The sequence below is a fragment of the Cladophialophora bantiana genome (assembly GCF_000835475.1).
Source record: "Cladophialophora bantiana CBS 173.52 unplaced genomic scaffold supercont1.4, whole genome shotgun sequence".
NCBI classification, from domain to species: Eukaryota; Fungi; Ascomycota; class Eurotiomycetes; order Chaetothyriales; family Herpotrichiellaceae; genus Cladophialophora; species Cladophialophora bantiana.
In genome coordinates, this window is record NW_015971578.1 from 1,329,286 (window position 1) to 1,348,062 (window position 18,777).

The following is an 18,777-nucleotide window of genomic DNA, read 5'->3' on the forward strand; positions in this document are numbered from 1 at the left end:
CCGAGTCCAGAGTCCATAGGGCAGAGGGATTGAAGATTGATTGAGATCTCCTTCCCGGCACTGGACTGGCGGTGAGTATGAGCTTCCTCGTGTTCAATCCCATCCACCTCCGCCGTCGGCCCGCTACTTTTGCCCTCATCGTCGTCTTCTGCTCCATTACTGTTTTGATCGTCGCTCTCATCCTGGCATCCCCTCACCGTCCAGCGACATCATCTCTGTTGGCTCGTCTGGGTGCGTTGATCTCTCAAGTTCCACCGCCTCCCCCCGCTGCCCCCGTCACCCTTTTAAGCTTCATATCGGGCCTTGGCATCAGATCCCAACACAGCATTGCCACCAACACAAACACAGCTCCGCACACGACCACCGGCAATATCCACAACAACAATAACAACAACAACAACGCCACAAACATCACAACCCCCTCACTCACCACCATGGCATACGAGAAGGAGCTCAAGGTCGCCCAGCTGGCCGTTGCCCGCGCCGCCATCCTCACCAAGGCCGTCTTCCATGAGAAGGCCAAAGGCACTGTGTCCAAGGACGACAAGTCCCCCGTGACCATCGGCGACTTTGGCGCTCAAGCTCTCATCATTGCCGCCATCAAGCACAACTTCCCCGCCGATGAGGTCGTCGGCGAAGAGGAGGCTTCGTCTCTCCGCGAACAGAAGGATCTCTCTTCCAAGATCTGGAATCTGGTCAAGGATGCCCGCCTCACCGACCCCGAGAGCGACGCCCTTCTCGGCGGCCCGCTCAAATCTGAAGACGCAATGCTCGACGCCATCGACCAAGGCAACTCGGCCGGCGGCAACAAGGGCCGCATCTGGGCGTTGGACCCCATTGACGGCACAAAAGGTTTCCTCCGCGGCGGACAATACGCCGTGTGCCTTGCCCTCATGGTCGACGGCGTCGTCAGAGTTGGTGTCCTCGGCTGCCCAAATCTCCCGGTCGACGACTCGGCCCCGCTGACAGAAGACATCGGCGCCGCGGCCACTGACGCCGAGGGCAAGGGCGTTCTTTTCTCCGCCGTGGAGGGCGAGGGCGCGACATCGCAGCCCTTGACCCGGGGCGCCGTGACAAAAGGACAGCCAATCCACGTGAGCAAGATCTCCAAGGTGAGCGAGGCGGTCATGTGCGAGTCGGTCGAGCCGGGCCACTCGAGCAAGGGCGACAACGCGCTGATCGCCGAGAAACTGGGCATCACGGGCCGCCCGGTGCAGATGGACAGCCAGGCCAAGTACGGCAGCGTGGCGCGCGGGGCGGGGGACCTGTACTTGCGCCTGCCCGTGCGCAAGGACTACATCGAGAAGATCTGGGACCACGCCGCGGGCGACCTGATCGTGCGCGAGGCCGGCGGCCAGGTCACCGATGTTAACGGCAAGCGCCTCAACTTCAGCCTTGGCAGGACGTTGCTCGAGAACAAGGGCGTCGTGGCCACGCCGGCCAACGTGCACGCCGAGGTCCTCAAGGCTGTCCAGGAGGTGTTGGCCGCGAAATAAGGGGTCGGAAATTGGACGGGCTGGTTGACTGGCGGACTGGCTGGCACGCAGGTAGATGGATAGGACATAGACAGACAATCAAGGTATGCATGCATAGAGGAAACCAAGAACGGAGTGGAGTTGAGTGGACGGGGGGATGGGAACAGTGATTGCACACTTGACCACCACACATACACGACACACCGGTATCTCACATCAAGCCCATACATGTATCCAGACCCGTACCTCTATCCATATCCATACCCCGATCCCTCTCCGGGGCATAGATGATCGCCATCGCGGTCCAGGCAAAAGAAAAGAAAAACATTAGTGGAACACCCAAGCGCATCCCGAACACAGCGAAGGCGAAGGTCAAAGGGCAAAGGACGCGGAGGAGAGGAGATCAAGGGATGTATGGGATGATGGATGTATACCGAGTAGACCGCTGGCCACCAGCCAACAGTCAACAGTATTGGGCGTATATTGTATACATGCATATGACTCCGCACCCACTCCGTACATACATATGTCGATAATAGATACAGAGAATTCATGTCTCGATTCGAATGAGCCTCGAGCCTTGGGTCTTGGGCCATGCCTTGTACATGGTATCATCAACATCCTTCTGTAATATGTAATGTATACTCCGTGCCGACAATCCCAGAGATATCTAGATGTGCCTACAAAGTAGCTCGACTCCTTTCCCCTCGCATAAAACAGTGTCCAGGGTAAGAATGGAGGACAACTTTTCAACAGCTTCTCTCTGAAAAGGACATTTCTGCTTTCCGTCAGGTTTTCCTAATCACGCCAAAGCACCATCTCCCGTCGTTGGACTGCTATGCCCAAACCATCAAAAATAGGCCCATCTACGTCCTCGTTACAGGATGGAACTATTATCGTCACAAGCCAGCGAAGCCGTTTCTATGTAGATACAGTGGAAGCACCAACATTAAAGGATATCGATGTCAAAGACTGACGCTCTCGGTGGCAGGGCGAGACTTGTTGGACTACACTCATCTGCGAATTGAGGAAGGCGTGCACTACGTTCTTGCTGGAGGGAATGGGACTGGAAAAAGCTCGCTGTTACGAGCATGGGCGGAACGACGAGTGCCTGGCGTCCCTCGCAATTTGCGTCTGCTCTTGCTTGGCCAGACACGGGTCAGCTCGGATGTACTGGCAGAATCCGATGAGTGTAGTTGAGAATACAGCGAGTTCTTGACGGATCATGGAATAAAAAGAATGGGATCCGTCTCTCCAGCTGGTCAGACGGTTGTTTGGTGGTGCTGGTGCGAGTAATGATGCTGGACAAGACCACTTTTGACCTTCCTATACGCTGTCTCCATTTTGTCTTCACTCTTCAATTCACTTTTACATCCCTTCTCCTCTCCATTTTAGCGCCCGTCTACTTAATCTTCTTCGCCTTCAACCGGATAGTCTCGTCGTTCACAAAGATTCCCTTGCCTTTATATGGCTCGGGCTTCCTCCACGCCCGGATTTCCGCTGCAAACTGCTTGATCGCCTGCTTGTCGCAGCCCTCGAGCAGGATCCGCGTCGGCTGCGGGGTCGACGCCTTGACGCCCCGGGGCACACCCATCTCGACCGGGTGCGCGTATCCGAGCTTCAGGTTCACAAACTTTTGGCCCGGGTATTGTGCCGTCTTTGTCTGCGCCGTGTCTTCGATCGTTGCGCGGTAACCGACGCCTACCAGCCTCAGGATGCAGAGGTGGCCTTCAGAGACGCCCGAGACGGAGTTTTGGACGAGTGCGCGCATGGTCCCTAGATCCACGGAAAAAGAAATATGATAGTTAGCACAACTTCTTTTCCTATGTAATCTATTTCGCGTATCTCTTCCCTTGACAAAGAGTATGGGTTGGCACACTCACCCCACATAGCTCGTTGATGTTTTTCCGCCGCATCCTTGACGTTGATGTTGATCTTCTTCGCAGACTCGTCGAGTTCGGCATGGAGGTAAGGTGGTAAGGGTACGGTCATTTGTCCTGTAGCATCCAGATGCGCGAATCAGTCTCAATGCTCCATGCACCTTTGTGTCTTCTGTTGCACCCGGCCCCAAAGTCCCTTCTTACCTAGAGGCCCTGTAACTTCCAACGCCGTATTCGGCGTGTCTGGATGTCTACTCCGCACGTTCCCTTTGGGCAATTCATAGAATCGTAACGACACTTCGGGGGGAACGGTGATGGGCGCTCGGCCGATCCGTGACTGGTAGCTCGGGGTTTGGGGGGCCTCAGCCAGCGTCGAGGCTTGCCTCGCTCTGAACGGTCGAGACAGCGCTGGGACAAGAAAGGACGGGATCTCGCGTGGACCTGAACTGCTGGCTTCGCGAACCAGGCGGTGGAAGGAGGATTGGAGGTTACTGCAAGCCATGGTCGTGTTTCGTAGAGAGCGTCGGTTCGGTATGGGGCGAAGACTTTGGAGTGAAACAAATTGCTAGCTCATCCTCCACGTATTTCGTAGTTTCAGGCTCTTAAAAAGTCCCAGCTGCAGTGCAGCGAATGGTGGCAGATAGCAACTCGTAGGTAGAGCGAGAGTTGGTCCAATTCCTCGATACATGCCTTTTCGCGAACTCCGCAGTCGCTGCCTTTGCAGCAGGAACCTCCGAGCCAATAATATTGCCATGCATTAAGCTCCACCGGTATACCCACTAGTCCAAATTGGGACTCTTCAAGGACGTGCCTATGTAATACTTAATAGTAGTACATGTTGTGTGTACATGGCGAGATGGCATCTATTTGATGCTGGCGCAAACAATTTCTAACCGGTGCATGCGCACCACCACCTACACACTACACCCTCAACTTCGAGTACTCTCCCGTTTGCTGGTATCTTTGCGTATAACGCGCCAACCCATCCTGCGTTCTCCTCACCAGCTCATACGGATTCGGTCTCCTGGACGGATCAACCCGAAGACAATCCTCTACCAGCCTTGTCAACTCGGACGAGTAGTGATGACTTCGGTAACCCATCAAGGCAGAATATCCGTTTTTCCGCATTGTGTGTTCCAGTCCCTCCGCTTTCCTGACCATCTCGTCAATGTGCTGGTTGTGCATGTCCATGGTCATCAATCCGTAGATGTTGGCGCCTATTTGCCAGACGACGTGCTTCATGGAAAATGGGGCATTTCTATTGCCCAATATGGGGCGGTCCCAGCTTTCGCCATAGCGGCCAGAGTCTCGTTGTTCCTGCATCCCAGAATTATGAGTTTTCCATTTGTCGACATTCTGATGAATGCAACGCAGAGAGGAAAAGTCAGGCGAGAGAGCAGGAGATGCGCAAAGTGCACTCACCGGTGGCATCCAAACAATGGTCCCGTAATTCTTCCATTTCTTGCTGTTCCTATCGTCGTCGAGACTGGTGTACTCGGCCATACCCCAGTCGGCAACTTTCAGCGTCGGGTACGGCATATACTTCGAGCTACCTGGGGCATCTCCAAGCAGAACTATAACCTCATTAGCTGTTGCAGTCGTCTATTTCTGAGCGCATACCGTTCTCCCCCTTCAAGTCCAGGTGCAGAACGAAATGGTCACCTCGGGGCGAACGGGCACCAATTGAATCCAGCCGAAGAACCTTCATGTGATAACATGCTTGTGCGAGGTCATTGAATGCTTGCCATACAAAGGCTTCTGGTATTCGCTCACTGCAGTCCATCAATATATCAGCAAACCATTTGCTTCTCTGCAACGTCCGCCATTCTGCCTAGGAGGTGGCACTTACTCGCGATCGTCTCGTTCGTTACGCGCCCTGTATGTCTTTATCAGGTCATGTAAGGTCCCGTATCGATAGTATTCGAGATACAATCTCCATTTCGGGCGGTCGCAGTCAAAGAATCTCACTTCACGTAATGAAGCAACATTTCGACATCCTTGCTTCATCAGCGCTTTCACCAGCGCTGCTTCCGTTGGAACGGTGGGATAGCCGTCCTCATCAACCTCACGACTGTCGAGGTTCGATTGTTTGATCGCAATAACCTGAGCACAGAGTCGGTGACCGTGGCCCCTAACAACAAGTTTCCGTCCATCTACTTACATCAACCGCCCTACCGTGGTTGTCAAACTTGGTCCATTTTCCGACCATACCAAAAGCCCCTTTCCCGAGTATATCTGTACACTGATCAGTAGAAAACAGGGGTTAGCATCAGGTCTTGAAGCAAGTGTCGGCAGAATCGTGGCCAGACCATACCTCCCACATATAATCGTCTTCACGATCCAGCTCAAAGTATGCCCTCGACAGGGCAAATGCCTCTATTCGTCCATCATACCACCTTATATCTTCCCTCCAGCGCCGTACTCGTCTTACTGTTTTCTCCCTATTGTCCGTCCATTTCGCCCGCTCGTAAGGTGAGTTGTACGTCTTTGCAACGCGAAGATTGGCCCCCGGGAGGTCTCTGACCCTCATGGTGAGACAACGTCTTAAAATCCAGGGAACAAAATCGTGTTTGGAGTGTTAGCAGCCGGGAAAACAGATTGTCAAAGCAAGGTCCGCTGTGCAAAGGTTGGACAACCAGGATGGAGTCATGTAAGAAGCAGGCACAAAGCAGACGCCCACGCAGAGGTTCGCTCGAAGGCAGCCATTGGATAGACTCGGAAAAGGAGACTCTCTTTCAAGCCATAAAAACCAAAAGACCGGATCCGGCATCCTTGAAGATGCTTTTCGACCCTTGAACCATCGACAATGTAACAAAGCGAAGCTTTATTGTACAGAAATAGTTCAGGGAGGGCCCTGAGCGGTAAGCATATCTCTCAACGCGGACGACCATTTTTTCTCGAAACTGTACAGAGTTCATAGAAGGTTTAAAAGAGCTCTCTTTCATGGAGTTGAGATGTGAGATGGCATGTGTGGAGGAGGCTGGAAGGATGTAGATATGGAGAGTTGAAAGGTGCACGGGCCACCCCTTTCACGCAAACGAACATGCTCTTGGAATCTCCAATGCACTTTCCATCCACTTCGACCTCTTCGACGTGTCCCCATCTCGTTACCAAAGCTGTGAATATCATCTTCATTATTGAAATGAAACATGTTCGCACAACTGGTCATGGAGACATATAGATGGCCGAGTCATGCTTGAGCTTTCCAACTGTAAACCGTTGTCTACCGCCAGTATTCAGGCAATTGCATGGATCGAAATCGTCCCTGGAACAGCGGTGGGACATATGCGAGAAGGGACAAGCGCGTTCAGAGAGTCGGAGAGGGGTCTGGAAGCAACAACGAAAACAGAGGTACCAGTCAACATCATTGGAATTGAGAGACAACAACATCAGATTCAACAACCTTCTGAACCTCATGGAGACCGACAGCCATGCACTTCATCATCTCGTGCACCGTTCCTCCACGCCCTCCATTGCCGCATTGGACCAAAGAATAGATGGTTACCGCAATATTATTAGATTCTGGATCGCCCGGTGAGGCGGGGATTCGACTTGCTTTTGAAAGGTCAGCCATTCACGACTGGCTTGTCTTGTGCTCTGCTGATGTTTCAAGTTAACCATAGCTGCCGCGAAAATGCAAAGCAAAAGTTATAATCAAAGTGAGTGAAATGGTGTCGCTGCGTCATCAGGGCTCTCGCAACAGTGCTGCGCTCGTTCCTCTTGAAATCCACAAAGTTTTTTCCATTGTCGTCAAGCAGCTTGGAGTTTCGCAAGAAGGGCGTCGAGTTCCGTCCAATTCGACTGGGTCATTGCAAATTTTCGGTGCTTACGAGACACAATATGCTTTATTTTTTCAATCAGTTCACGGGCTCAAGATGCATTTATCGGTCACTTACCTCGTCAAAATCTTCGTATTTATCTCGGCAGTTCTCGCAGTACCCTGGCTTGGGGTCTCTCCTAATAGTCTTCTTCTTCCTCGACGTATGCACCGCGCGTTCGGCCACAATGTCATCGACATGCGAATCTGTTTCTTCTTGAATGCCGCCCAACTTCTCTTGTGCTTTGCTTTTGGCTGCTCTTTGTGGAGCGGGGCCTCGCGCAGTCTTCAAAGCCCCGACAAGTTCATTCATCCGGTGAGATGAAGGAATAGAACCAACAGAAAGGCTGCCAGTATGAGTGCGCTCAAGGACCTGGCGCTGCAACTGATGATGCACCTCTTTACTGGTGCCGGCTTTGACTCCAGTGGCCGCCGTCGAAGAAATCATCTGAGACTGGATTGCCGAAGTAATGTTTGATCTTTGAATCCCGGATGCTGCTGGCTCTCGACCTATGTGTAGCTGAGGTGGCTGAACGAATTCGATTTCGTCCCGCTTCGGCATGGGAGGAAATGATGGTTGACGTTCCATGGCAGCGGCGTGACTCTTCAAGTCCTTCTTCTCTCTGTCTAGGTCCACAGAAGCATTGGCACTGTTATTGACCACTTGCAGGGCCTTTCGGGGGCTGACGTGGCGGGGAGAATCAAGTCCTGCGGCGGTCACAGCTACATGAGATCGCGTGCGAGGAATATTTTGTTCACGTCGTTGCTGTTGTTGACGTTGCTGTTCCTGCTGGAGGGCAAGCCTCTGGGCTCTCTTCTGCTCCTGTTCGATATCCTTCTTCATGGCAGGATCCTCGACGAATGGACATTTTCCAACGCTGGCAGATCGGAATTGAGGCCATTCACCGTCCGCCCTCTTTGCCACTTTTGGGTACTCCCTGACCAAGGTGGGACGATACTTTTCATCCATGTCATGAACATAGATGAAGGGACCTTTGAACGCGACGAGAGACATAAACGGAAGCTCCCTCTCCGAAGCAACTCCGAGTTTCTCGTTTCTCAAGACCTCCCCTAGATCTTCATGCTGATGCCGGGTGGTATGTGCCGATGCCCTGGTGTGATGGCCATGATTTCCACCGTCATCGAGAACAGAGTTGAGCACTCTTTGCAGTTTGTCAATTGAATAGATCTTCATGCCCATTTCTTTCCCTCTGACAAGAATGTCCATTGGATTGAATCCGGTGCGCGTCGCATTGGAGCCAGCAGAACCGCGAGGGTTCTTCTCGAGCAAAGACGGATTGATGGTCTGAGGGTGGTCTTCAATCGGAGAGGGTTGCGCAGACTCATCTCCACCCGTGGTGTTCTTCCCTAGCTCCGGGGGAATGTGGCGAGCCGTTACGATGTGTGTGACGGCTTTGGAAAAGAACTTTTCTTCTTTCTATCCCAAATGTCAGCAGACGCACGGGCATGAGACGCTTAGATCTATGACATACCGCTCCCAGAGCTGTTATGTGTCGGAGGAAGCGTGATTTGACCTCCTCGGAAATCCCATCAAAGTAGAACCTGAAGGCTGGAAACAGTTTTCGATAATGTCGTTGCCATGCTCGGAGTCCCGAGTCTTCCTTGGTATCGACGTTCTTGGTCACACGTAGGCTGGCCGTTCGATCTCTGTCTCTGGCAGCCACCAATTTCCGTTGGAACGCAGTCGAGGCAGACTCCCCATGGCCTCTTTCAAAAACGCGACCTTCCGGCAAGGGAGGTTGTGATGGTTTTTGAGGTGTAACTGGGTTGAAGACCTCCCGACCGGCCCTATCGACGGCCAGACGTTTGTGAGGAGGTTCATTTTCTTGCTGGGACACGTTGGCTAGGCTTCTTGGGCGTTTAGAACTGCTGTTGGTGAGCGGGCGGTGAGGAGAGTTGGCGGCATTGGAAATGCTGGCTAGCGGAACTCGACGAGAGGCGGTAGCCATTTTGGAGAGAGGATCGTGGGGCGATGGCGGTACGAAAACAGCGGCGGCCATTCATAAGGATAGAGGAGGTTGTCTCTGCTGGCTGGACGGTGGAGGTTGGATGTTGGCAGAGGTGGTTGAAGGATGGCAGGGAGGGGTATCTTGTGTGCGTGTGGTATTGGACACCACGCGACAGACGCGCCCGGTGTTTGTCGACTCCAACTCCAACAATGGGGACTAATAGGTGCACATAATAGTGGCTCGATAAAGGATACGTGCAGCAGGACCAGCACAAGCGACGATGACGACGCCGACGATAGAAGTGAGTGGGAGCAGCAGAGAAACAGAGAGGGCCGTGGACGACAAAGAGAGAGAGTGTGTGTCGAGTGTTGACATTGGACGGTTCTGGAGAGCAAATGGTAGCAGAGAATTGGAGCTGGTCTTGCTTGGGTCTGGGAGCTTGTCTTGGTGTCTTGGTGGGTCTCGATGGATCCCCGAGCTCGGTGGTTGCTGGTTGCTGCTCTCTGTGCCTGGCAACAACCGACCCTCACCACTACTCGGAACTCCGGTCATAACAACACAACAATCAACCTGCATTGTACCTCGTACTAGCTGAATTATATATTGGTAGTCCTATCCATTGGTATCCCTATCCCGTATATGGCGTGATGCCAGGGAGCATATCGAGTCTTGTAGCATTACATATGGGCTAGTCATACAATTGCGCCTCCGACTTCTCCCCTCCCCCAAGTAGGTGCCCTGTATCCTAAACCCTAACCATTTCAATTGTTAGGGCTGTCGATATGAAGTCGACATGTCCTGGTCCTAGATTCCCGTCATACCGTGGCCTGCTTGAGAATCGTGGCGGTGGATGTCGCTGTCCGCTGGTATATCTTCAACAGGCCGAGACTGCTTCCCGTTAAGCTCTATGACACACTAGGGTGAAAACTCCTCCTCGTTCCCGGCTGTAGCCAATCTAGCCTAGTGCCGGGGCGTCCTCGATCTGCTAGAACTGGTCCTCTCGTCGTGACAAGCTGGGGCCTCTTGGACGCATTGAGGTCTCCAAAACCCGGTCGAGTCGAGACAATTCCGGTTGAACTCGACCTTGTCCAGTTCGAAATGAAGGTTTGTTTGTGGCGGCCCGTCGGTCTCGCGGTTTAGCTGATGATATGTCTTGCGCCAATCTTGCCTAATACACCGGCCTCTTTTGGTTTCGGACTTCGATCTCTTCCCTTTTTCCTGCTCAAGAACCCGAGCATGCTGCCGCTCGTCTTCTCAAGCTTGCCACCGTCGCCGACCATGTCTTGATGGTGTGGAGCCGTCTGATCGGCCAGATTCGTCCAACTTCCCGACTCGTCCAATACCATCTGGACCCCGCCCCCTTTGCTCGTCTGCCGCGTGGCCGGCATCGGTCGCTGCGGAGGAATCGGTCTGCTGAATGATTTCGAGGACGAGGCAGGTCGACCGTGGGGCCCCGGCGGCACTGATTGCGGCATTGCTGCTTTCAATTCGTCCAATGGTGGAAAGTTTTCTTCTGGCCGTGGAGGGGTCGCGACCGCGGTGGGCGAGAGTGGCGGTGATCCGTCCGGCGATGTGGGAGCAGAGTGTGGTTCTGGTTGCGCCATGTCTAATTCAACATGTTCTTCCGGCACGGTGCCAGCAACTGCTGCCGCAGCACTCCTGGAGAATTGTTAGCGGTGGTTCAAACCTGTTTTTACCCTTGGAGAGCCCGTCCTTACACATCATAACTTGCCAGCGTGTAGTCGAAAGGCTCAAACATGGTCTCGATCATGCGGTGCAGCTCGTCTTCCCGAATTTCTCTGCTCGTCGCATCGTTGCGCAACTCTGCCCGCGGCTTCTGTTTCCTCGCTCGAGCCTCCAAGGGGGCCTCTTCCAGCAGTAATTCTTCCAGGTCATAGGTGGCATCGAAGTTGGTCTTCTCGCTCGAGGGAATAAACACGGGATGGATTTGCTTTCGTTCTAATGCCTCGAAGTTGATGCAGGTGAAGAAAGGATGCGAGGTGAAGGTGTCGAAGCCAGTGGCACCAATCCGTTTTCGTCGGTCTTTCTCGATCAAGTTCGTCATGGCATGGAGGCATGGCATTGATACAGGGGGTTTCGTGACAAAATATCGCGGGTTAGCCGCACAGATGGCGTCGACCAATTCTTCGTGCGTCCGTCCTTCAAACGGCCTCTTCCCATAAACACATTCGTACATGGTCACACCCAAAGACCACCAATCCACTTCACTATAATATCCCGAACCTCTGAACACTTCGGGAGCTAGATAGGCCAAGGTGCCCGACTTGCTCGTTAGCGGCTTCCCAGGCTTGAAGTCGGAGGCGACGTTGAAATCGGCCAAATGAACATGACCGTCGGAATCCAGAAGCACGTTATCCGGTTTGAGGTCTCGATGCACGATGCCTTGGCTGTGAATGTAGCGGAGAGCACAAGCCAGCTCAGACATCCAAAAGCGAATAGTGTCCTCGGTGAACGACTTCCGTTGGATGTGGAAACGAAGGTCGCCACCGTTCATCAGGTCGACCACAAGATACAAATACTCGACATCTTGGAAACTGTAGCGCAGATTGCACAAGAAGGGGTGGTTTAGATGCTCCAGCATCCGCCGCTCTCTTATGATATTGCGAACGCTTTCGGAGCGAACCACTGCGGTACAGTCAGAGATAATTCTGTATGGTCGTTTGGTTGATCCATGGCTAAGAACGGACCTTCATCCTTGCGGATGTATTTAAGAGCAAATGTCAAGCCCGAGTCTTTGCGCTCTACAATGCGAACCTTGCCGAAGGCCCCTTTGCCCACGACCCTCAGCAGACGAAAATGGTTGAGATTGACTGGCGGAACAGTGAGCACATGGGCCGTTTCCTCTAGACTTACGTCAAGGCATGGAAACCCTCACCTTCATCGGTCAAGACCACGGGTTTGCCCTGGGAATTCCCCATTGACCAGGCGACGCAAAAAGACAACAGAACAAAAGTCCTCCACTAAGACAGACCTGACAGAGCAGGAAGTAACATAGAGGTGCAACACAGGCCCGTACAGCTGGTTGCGGGTGAAGGGAGTGGCCAATAGTGTGGTCGTGGGTAAGGATATGGCGACGGATATGCGCTGGGGATAGTTGTGAAGACTTGCAATGGAGTTGAGCACCTGATGATCAGGCTTTTGAACCAATTCTGAAGTTTATCCAAGCCACATGACAATCAATGAGCATATACCAGAACCTGCCTAGCTAGACAACCGAGGTTGGAAGACCAGGAAGATGGGAACGCCGGCGGGAGGATGATTGAAAATGTCGTAGAAGGGCCGGGCCGGCGTCCAGACCTCGAATCAATCGATATATCGGTACAAGAGGAGCGCTCAGAAAATATAGCCGCGAGATGGACGTGTCGATTTGCGGGTGGAGGAATAGTCCAAGGTGGTGAAAGGCGCGGGATCCAGCACGACTGGGAAAAAGAATGGCAAGGCGACGAAACCTGACGGGGAAAAGAGAGTTTTGAAATGAGGTTGTCGAGATGCTGAGGAACCAGAGCAGAAAGGCCGGGGAAGCCTGGAGCGGGCCAGAAAGAGGAGGAGATAGGACTCGGTACTATCTGTGCCAACAACGAATTCGACTTGAGGATCTTTGAGGGCGTGAAGACGGCGGTCAGGGTCCTAATACCAGAAAGTGCAATAGCCGAAGCATCCAGTCTCCCTTCTAACGTCGTTTAGTCTGGTAAGGCGGAGGCCAACCTTTTGACAGGGGACCGGGGGCGAGGTGGTAGTGGCTGCTACTCCAGTTCCAGAAGTTAGGCTGTCAATCGGATCTGCAAAGGGAAATGTGAGAAGGGGGGATTGTCTGTGCGGTGAATGACAATTAATCAATCGACTCCGGTACAACGTGGAGGTGGTGACCGAGGTTACAGCACGTTTGGACCTTGATGGGAGATGGAGGGGGGCAATGACCGGGGGGGGGGGGAGATGGAGAGGGAGTGAGAGAAGGGTAAAAGAAGCAATGAAGAATACGAGGAGATTGAGCCGTGGTGACGGAGTGGATTTGGATTTTTCTCGAAGGCGGCCAAGACGAAGGCAACGGGGAGATGAGGAGGCCATGAGGAGGCCATGAGGAGGCCATTTGTTCCATGACCATCTCCATCTGCGTCCCCATCAGCATGAGCAATCGTCAGAGTCAGAAAAGCACATGGCAAACCAAGGCAAGACAAGACCAGACAAGACGAATTGGAACATTGCAAAATGGGGTGAAATTTCCTTTGCGGCGGGTCTCCTGTCTTCTCTCTTTCCTTTCTCTTTTCTGCTCTGGCTCTCCCACCGGGTGGCGTCAAACTAAAGTCGTCGACATTTTCCTTTTCTCTTACGTACCACGTGCGAGACTGACTGATTGACTGATTCATCGACGGACTGACCGAGTCATGGATGCACGGCAGAGACACCCCTTCCCTTCTACAGTACAAACCTACTCGGTACAGGCCTCACGGCTCGAGACAAACTCAATCATGATTCATTCCTCCGGCGATATCTAGTCTATATCGTCCCAAGTATGTATCTACTACTGGGTACCGTAGCCCCAGGACTGGCTCAATCACCCTTCCTCCATCCCCATCGCCCATCGCCCATCGAACGCCGTCCCATCCTCTAACCACGCACTTCGGCCCTAACCAGTTAGCAGCACCTGTTGCAGGCTGCGACCATGGCTGACCACGTTTCATCATCCGGGGCCTTACCCCTTTCTCTGGCCACTTCTTGATTATACCTACCTAAGAACCTCCCTAACCATCAACCGCCAAGCTGCCATTTCGTCGCCGGTGACTGGCCTGGCTGCTTAAACCGATCGCAGATTGTCTGCTCGCATCCGCTGCCAGAGGAGACATCGACATATCCGCCTTCCCTTCCATTGGCGCCCGGCATCTGGCACCCCCCAAAACTACCGTCCCGTCTTCCCTGCCATATCCGAGAGAAACCGAGGAATTGAGTTGTTCCAGAAACAAAAGAAGAAGAGCCACGAGGGCGACATGCAAGAGGCAGTGGCGGGCCCCCTTCTGACTGGCGCACCCCCTGGGCCGGACTGCTCCCACTGGCGGCCTGGTCTCAAAAGGTGGAAAAGGTGGCTGCCACGTTGCTGCTGCAGCTGACCCTGGTTCTGAAACAACTGCCTGCGTCTGCATTGGCTCGGACGAGACAAACTTTTCCCTAGTACCCATGTCAGCTCTTACCACCGACACTACCACCACTTCCAATCTAGGGCCCCTTGGGAGCTCCACGAGTAGGCACAGCACTCGTTTTGCCATTCTTTGGCCTCGCCGAGTTTGGATCCCGGCCTGTGCGTTCTGGACGCCGTACTGGGTACCTACCATTACTCCGTACCGTGTCCTCCATCCAGTAAAAGTACCACGCGTTTCCCAGTCTGCCTCTCGAGTCTTGACCTGGTCGGGGTCCCTACGTAATATGCAAGGTCTGAGTCTGGAAATTGGTCGTCCGTAGTCCGGGGCCAAGTTGTTCCTTCCGATGACGAAACCGGGACCACTCTTAATTATTACACACACTCGGCCTCCCCATTCATCCTCATCTCCGCCCAACATCTTCAGCCTTGATTTCCATCCTTTTACCGAGAACGAGGTTCAGCCAAATGTTTCTCATCCGACTTACGTGTACAAATTGCTACCCATAGACAAGCATCTCTTGGCTAGTCAGCCTGCCGGTTAAGCACGCAAGCGGAGCAACTTCTGTTGCGGCGGCATCAAAACAGCATCTCTTCCGTTCGTCACCAACTGGGCCGGTTCCTGTTCTTCCGGACGTCCGGTACTGCGTTCTCCGCTCAGGTTCCGTCAAAGACGATTTCACTTGTGCGCTCTCCATGCTTGCTGACCTAAATACATGCTGGTCCATAGCCCATAAGCAGTACAAGCCCGCAACCCAGGCAAGAGAAGAGCACGCTCCCAAAAGCTTCTCCTGAAATCTCAGCCTCGCAAACCACAGCATCAAGTCATTCTCTCAGATGACACCTCGCTTCCGCCGCGTCTGTGTCGCTCACTGAGCCGAAGAACCTGAACGACGTGGTCCAACGACCGTGATTATTCGCAATCAGGAAGTCTGCTCGAATCGATCTTTCCCTTTCTAATTAAATACCTATGCCTATTGTGCAGCCCGCTCGGGCCTACACGCTTGTGGGACAGAGAGAATAACAGGATAACGGGTACTTCGTACTCCTACACAACCTCCCTGAGGAGAAGAGGTTATTGTCTTGGACCCTGTTCAACGAATGCTTCCTGATCATCATTATCATTACACTCTGGCCTCAAAGCGTTGAATCTCGCAACGCCCGAAACAAAAAAAGTTCCAATGTCTAGGTGTCGCACCGCGTTAATCAGTATCCCTTCATGATGTTTATGTCATGAATCTGGACAACCCATGTTCAAGACAATTGGGAGGGTTAATCCCAACGCCCTCACCACCTCCGCCCATAGACCTCATGCTCCTTCCACGATTTCTTCTTCCCATCGCTGATGCGCATTTTCTCGCGTCGATCGCTTGTGCTCCCCCCAATTCCACTGCTGTATCCGCCCGTAGCCAGGGGCGCATTGGATACCGGAGGTATATTCCGACTCCCTTCCGATAACCCCCTTGAACTTCCTCGGCCCATGCCAATTTCCTCCACGTCGACGGGATGTTCTGACTCGGCCTCCCGACCAAACAGCCTCAACATATCCTGCATGCTCAACTTCATTGCGCCTTTCTTGCCCTGGCCCTCGATGGTCGCCTTTGCAAGCTCACGCTTCTTCTCCTGCAAATCTAATATCCGTCCCTCCACCGTTCCCTTGATGGTGATTTTGAAGACTTTGACGTCTTGGGTCTGATTCAGTCGATGCACACGATCAATCGCCTGTTCTTCCACGAAAGGATTCCAGAATGGCTCTAGAATCACCACTCGCGATGCGGCGGTCAAATTCAACCCTAAGCTTCCCGCGCGCAGGGAACAAAGGAGGACGCGTGTGGAAGGGTCTGTGCGGAGGGCATTGAGGGACGCTTCCCGCGCGTCGTTACGCATTTTGCCGTCGTACCGGGCGAAGCGGAAACGGTGGGAGCGGAGAAACGGCTCGATTAGATCGAGCATGGACGTGAAGAAGGAGAAGACTATGTATTTGTGTGTGTGGGAGTCCTCGTGGAGAATGGAGAGGAGGTGGCGGATTTTCGTGGATTGGAGGAGTGTGGGCTGTGAAGAGCTAGAGTCATCGGACGAGGAGTATTCGTCGTCTTCGTCTTCTTCAGCAGAGGTGGAGGCGTCTTCGTCGTCCTCCTCGTCACTGTCCTCCACTACACGCCTCGCTTGTTTGCGTTGGATTTTGACGGTCTTCTGCTCTTGCTTTCGTCGCTTGTCCTTCTTTGCCTTCTTGATCTCTTTCACCTGATCCGTTTCTTTATCTAAATCCTCCTGACATTCAACACATCGAATCGCGCCTTGGGAACTCTCTCTCGCAGTCAACTCAATCTGACACATATCGCATCTCTTGGTTTCCACCCTAAGGCCACCAAGCATGTTTGCAATACTATCCATGTCATCTTCCGCATTAGCTTTCCTGCGACTTGGTGTCTGATGACCACTTGAGGCATCGGTCTCTGTACTCAGGTCGCTTCCGGTAAGCTTCGGGTGATTGCACGCTTGTCGAAGTCGCATGAGGAGAACCAATGCCGAAGCGTAACTCATCTTGTTCCCGGCCATCATCATCTCGAGACTTCGATCTGTTCTTGATTCCAGGCGGTCATAGAACTCTCGCTCTTGATCTGTAAAGTCGGCTTCGATGTTCTCCACGGTTCGTCCCACGATCTTAAACCCGGGGCCTTTCCCTCCTTCAGTGGCATCTCCTTTACCACCTTCGTTGGCGTGTTCTTGTTTGAGTATATCCTTCGTTCTTCGCTTCATGAAGCTCTTCAGGATGAGTCTCAATCTCTTAACTGCAAGACCCCCCTTTCCATTATTCATGGGTTTGGTGATATTCTCGCGCCATTCGGTCAGATCACAATAGGGCTTGATACGGAGAAAGTGAATGAGGCTTTGGAGCTCGTCCAGGCCATTCTGCATCGGCGTTCCAGTCAAACACCAGCGGTATGCAGCATCAAGAGCACAAGCAGCCTTGGAAGCCTTTGCGTTGCGGTTCTTGATCGAGTGGGCCTCATCCAGAATGATCCTGTACCAGCGAACGCCGAAGCATCCTACTTTCAGGGATTCTGAACATCCACCATGTTCTGATGACAGCGTTTGGTAGGTTGTGATGACGACGTCATACTTCTTCAGGTCCTTGTAGCTTTTGGTTCTTTGAGGCCCGTGATGGACACAGATTGTGAGAGCATGGTCTTCGTCGATGCGATCCTTGAGCTCGCCTTCCCACTGTCTAATTAATGCCAACGGGGCTACCACAAGTGTGCCCTTTGTGACACCTTCGGGCAACTTTCGCTTGCTCTTGCTCTTCTCCAGCTCTTCAGCACTAGGCTTTGGGTTACTCAGGACGAGAGCGATCGATTGTATTGTCTTTCCTAAACCCATATCGTCGGCGAGGATACCACCGTATGTCTTGTTCTTGCCGATTTCTTTGCTGACCATCCAATCAACACCTTCAATTTGATGTGGTAAGAGCTTGACCTTCAACCCAGGAATGGCACCATCATCATCATCATCTTCTTCTTCCTCCTCTTCTTGAGCAGATTCGCTTCTGTCTCCACTCTTGACTGACATGTCTTTGATCTTGTCTGCTAAATCCTCAACCTTCTGGTCCAGCTGCTTCTTTCTCTGTCTCGTCCTTGGCTTGTCCTCTTCGTCTTCAAATGCACCTTCAAGTAAAGCCTTGATGCTTTCATTGGCCTGGGCAGAGTTCATGTATGTGTATGGATCGCCCGTTTCGTATCTCTGCTCTCTGAAGATCGAGTTGTTTGAAGGGTACGATGAACGAGTCAGCATGGAGCTGTCCTGGGTTAGGTCCACCGTTTTTGGTCGAACATAAGGGTTTGGAGGCTGTTGTGACGAAAAGGTGGGAGGAACGAAAGGTGTCGGCTTCCATGTAGGGAAGTTCGCTGGCTTGGGGATCTCATAGAAATCATCTTCTTGATAAGGCGGTCGAGAGGAGGTGGGTCTAGGAGGCGGTCCAACGTGCGACCCATTGTCTTTAAGCATTTGTAGAGGATTCGCTGTAGCATGAGGTTTGTGCAACTCTGGTCTTTGGGAAGGTCTCTTCGATGACACAAAAAGGCTGGAATATTTGTCTTGTGGTTGACTCCCGCTGACTTGGCGAGGAGCTGATGTGTTAGCACTCATGCCTGGTCGCATGAGCGGCTGTGTTCTTGCATATGGCTGCGCCGACGCGCCTGGCATTGATGGCCTCCCAAATTGAGGCTGCTCTGGTAAGGCACTTTGGAGATTTGGATACAGAGGCTGCGGAGCGGAAGATTCGTCGGCGCTAAGGCCCTTTTCCATGTTCTGAGGATCTGGAGAAGGTTGCGAGTTACCCATAGCTGGCGCAAGCGGGCTGCGGGCAGGTTGTTGTTCACGCACCATTTCGACCCTGTTGGGTAGAGAGCGTGGAATCGAAGAATTGCGTGGTTGCTCTTACTGCAGATTCAGGTGTGACATAGGGCTGACTCCCTCCGAAGACGAG

General features: G+C 52.9%; 6 protein-coding genes across 6 annotated transcripts; 1 reads left to right on the plus strand and 5 right to left on the minus strand.

Moving 5' to 3' along the window:
* Positions 1–434: 434 nt before the first annotated feature.
* Z519_03259 (3'(2'),5'-bisphosphate nucleotidase) lies at positions 435–1,496 on the plus strand (the record flags this gene model as incomplete). Its single annotated transcript, XM_016761010.1, has 1 exon — positions 435–1,496. One exon carries the CDS (start codon positions 435–437, stop codon positions 1,494–1,496), a length of 1,062 nt encoding a protein of 353 aa, XP_016622860.1.
* Positions 1,497–2,877: 1,381 nt separating this feature from the next.
* Z519_03260 (uncharacterized protein) lies at positions 2,878–3,857 on the minus strand (the record flags this gene model as incomplete). Its single annotated transcript, XM_016761011.1, has 3 exons — positions 2,878–3,251; positions 3,359–3,472; positions 3,560–3,857. The coding sequence occupies 3 exons, from the start codon at positions 3,855–3,857 to the stop codon at positions 2,878–2,880; spliced, it is 786 nt and encodes a 261-aa protein (XP_016622861.1).
* Positions 3,858–4,276: 419 nt separating this feature from the next.
* Positions 4,277–5,885, minus strand: Z519_03261 (uncharacterized protein; the record flags this gene model as incomplete). The annotated part of the gene is made up of 6 exons (XM_016761012.1): positions 4,277–4,711; positions 4,778–4,929; positions 4,976–5,127; positions 5,205–5,458; positions 5,517–5,597; positions 5,670–5,885. The coding sequence occupies 6 exons, from the start codon at positions 5,883–5,885 to the stop codon at positions 4,277–4,279; spliced, it is 1,290 nt and encodes a 429-aa protein (XP_016622862.1).
* A 1,220-nt stretch (positions 5,886–7,105) lies between these two features.
* Z519_03262 (uncharacterized protein) lies at positions 7,106–9,142 on the minus strand (the record flags this gene model as incomplete). Its single annotated transcript, XM_016761013.1, has 3 exons — positions 7,106–7,198; positions 7,252–8,610; positions 8,666–9,142. The coding sequence occupies 3 exons, from the start codon at positions 9,140–9,142 to the stop codon at positions 7,106–7,108; spliced, it is 1,929 nt and encodes a 642-aa protein (XP_016622863.1).
* A 1,136-nt stretch (positions 9,143–10,278) lies between these two features.
* Z519_03263 (uncharacterized protein) lies at positions 10,279–12,081 on the minus strand (the record flags this gene model as incomplete). Its single annotated transcript, XM_016761014.1, has 4 exons — positions 10,279–10,801; positions 10,861–11,788; positions 11,851–12,006; positions 12,039–12,081. 4 exons carry the CDS (start codon positions 12,079–12,081, stop codon positions 10,279–10,281), a joined length of 1,650 nt encoding a protein of 549 aa, XP_016622864.1.
* A 3,497-nt stretch (positions 12,082–15,578) lies between these two features.
* Z519_03264 (uncharacterized protein) lies at positions 15,579–18,677 on the minus strand (the record flags this gene model as incomplete). Its single annotated transcript, XM_016761015.1, has 1 exon — positions 15,579–18,677. One exon carries the CDS (start codon positions 18,675–18,677, stop codon positions 15,579–15,581), a length of 3,099 nt encoding a protein of 1,032 aa, XP_016622865.1.
* Between the last annotated feature and the right edge of the window lie 100 nt (positions 18,678–18,777).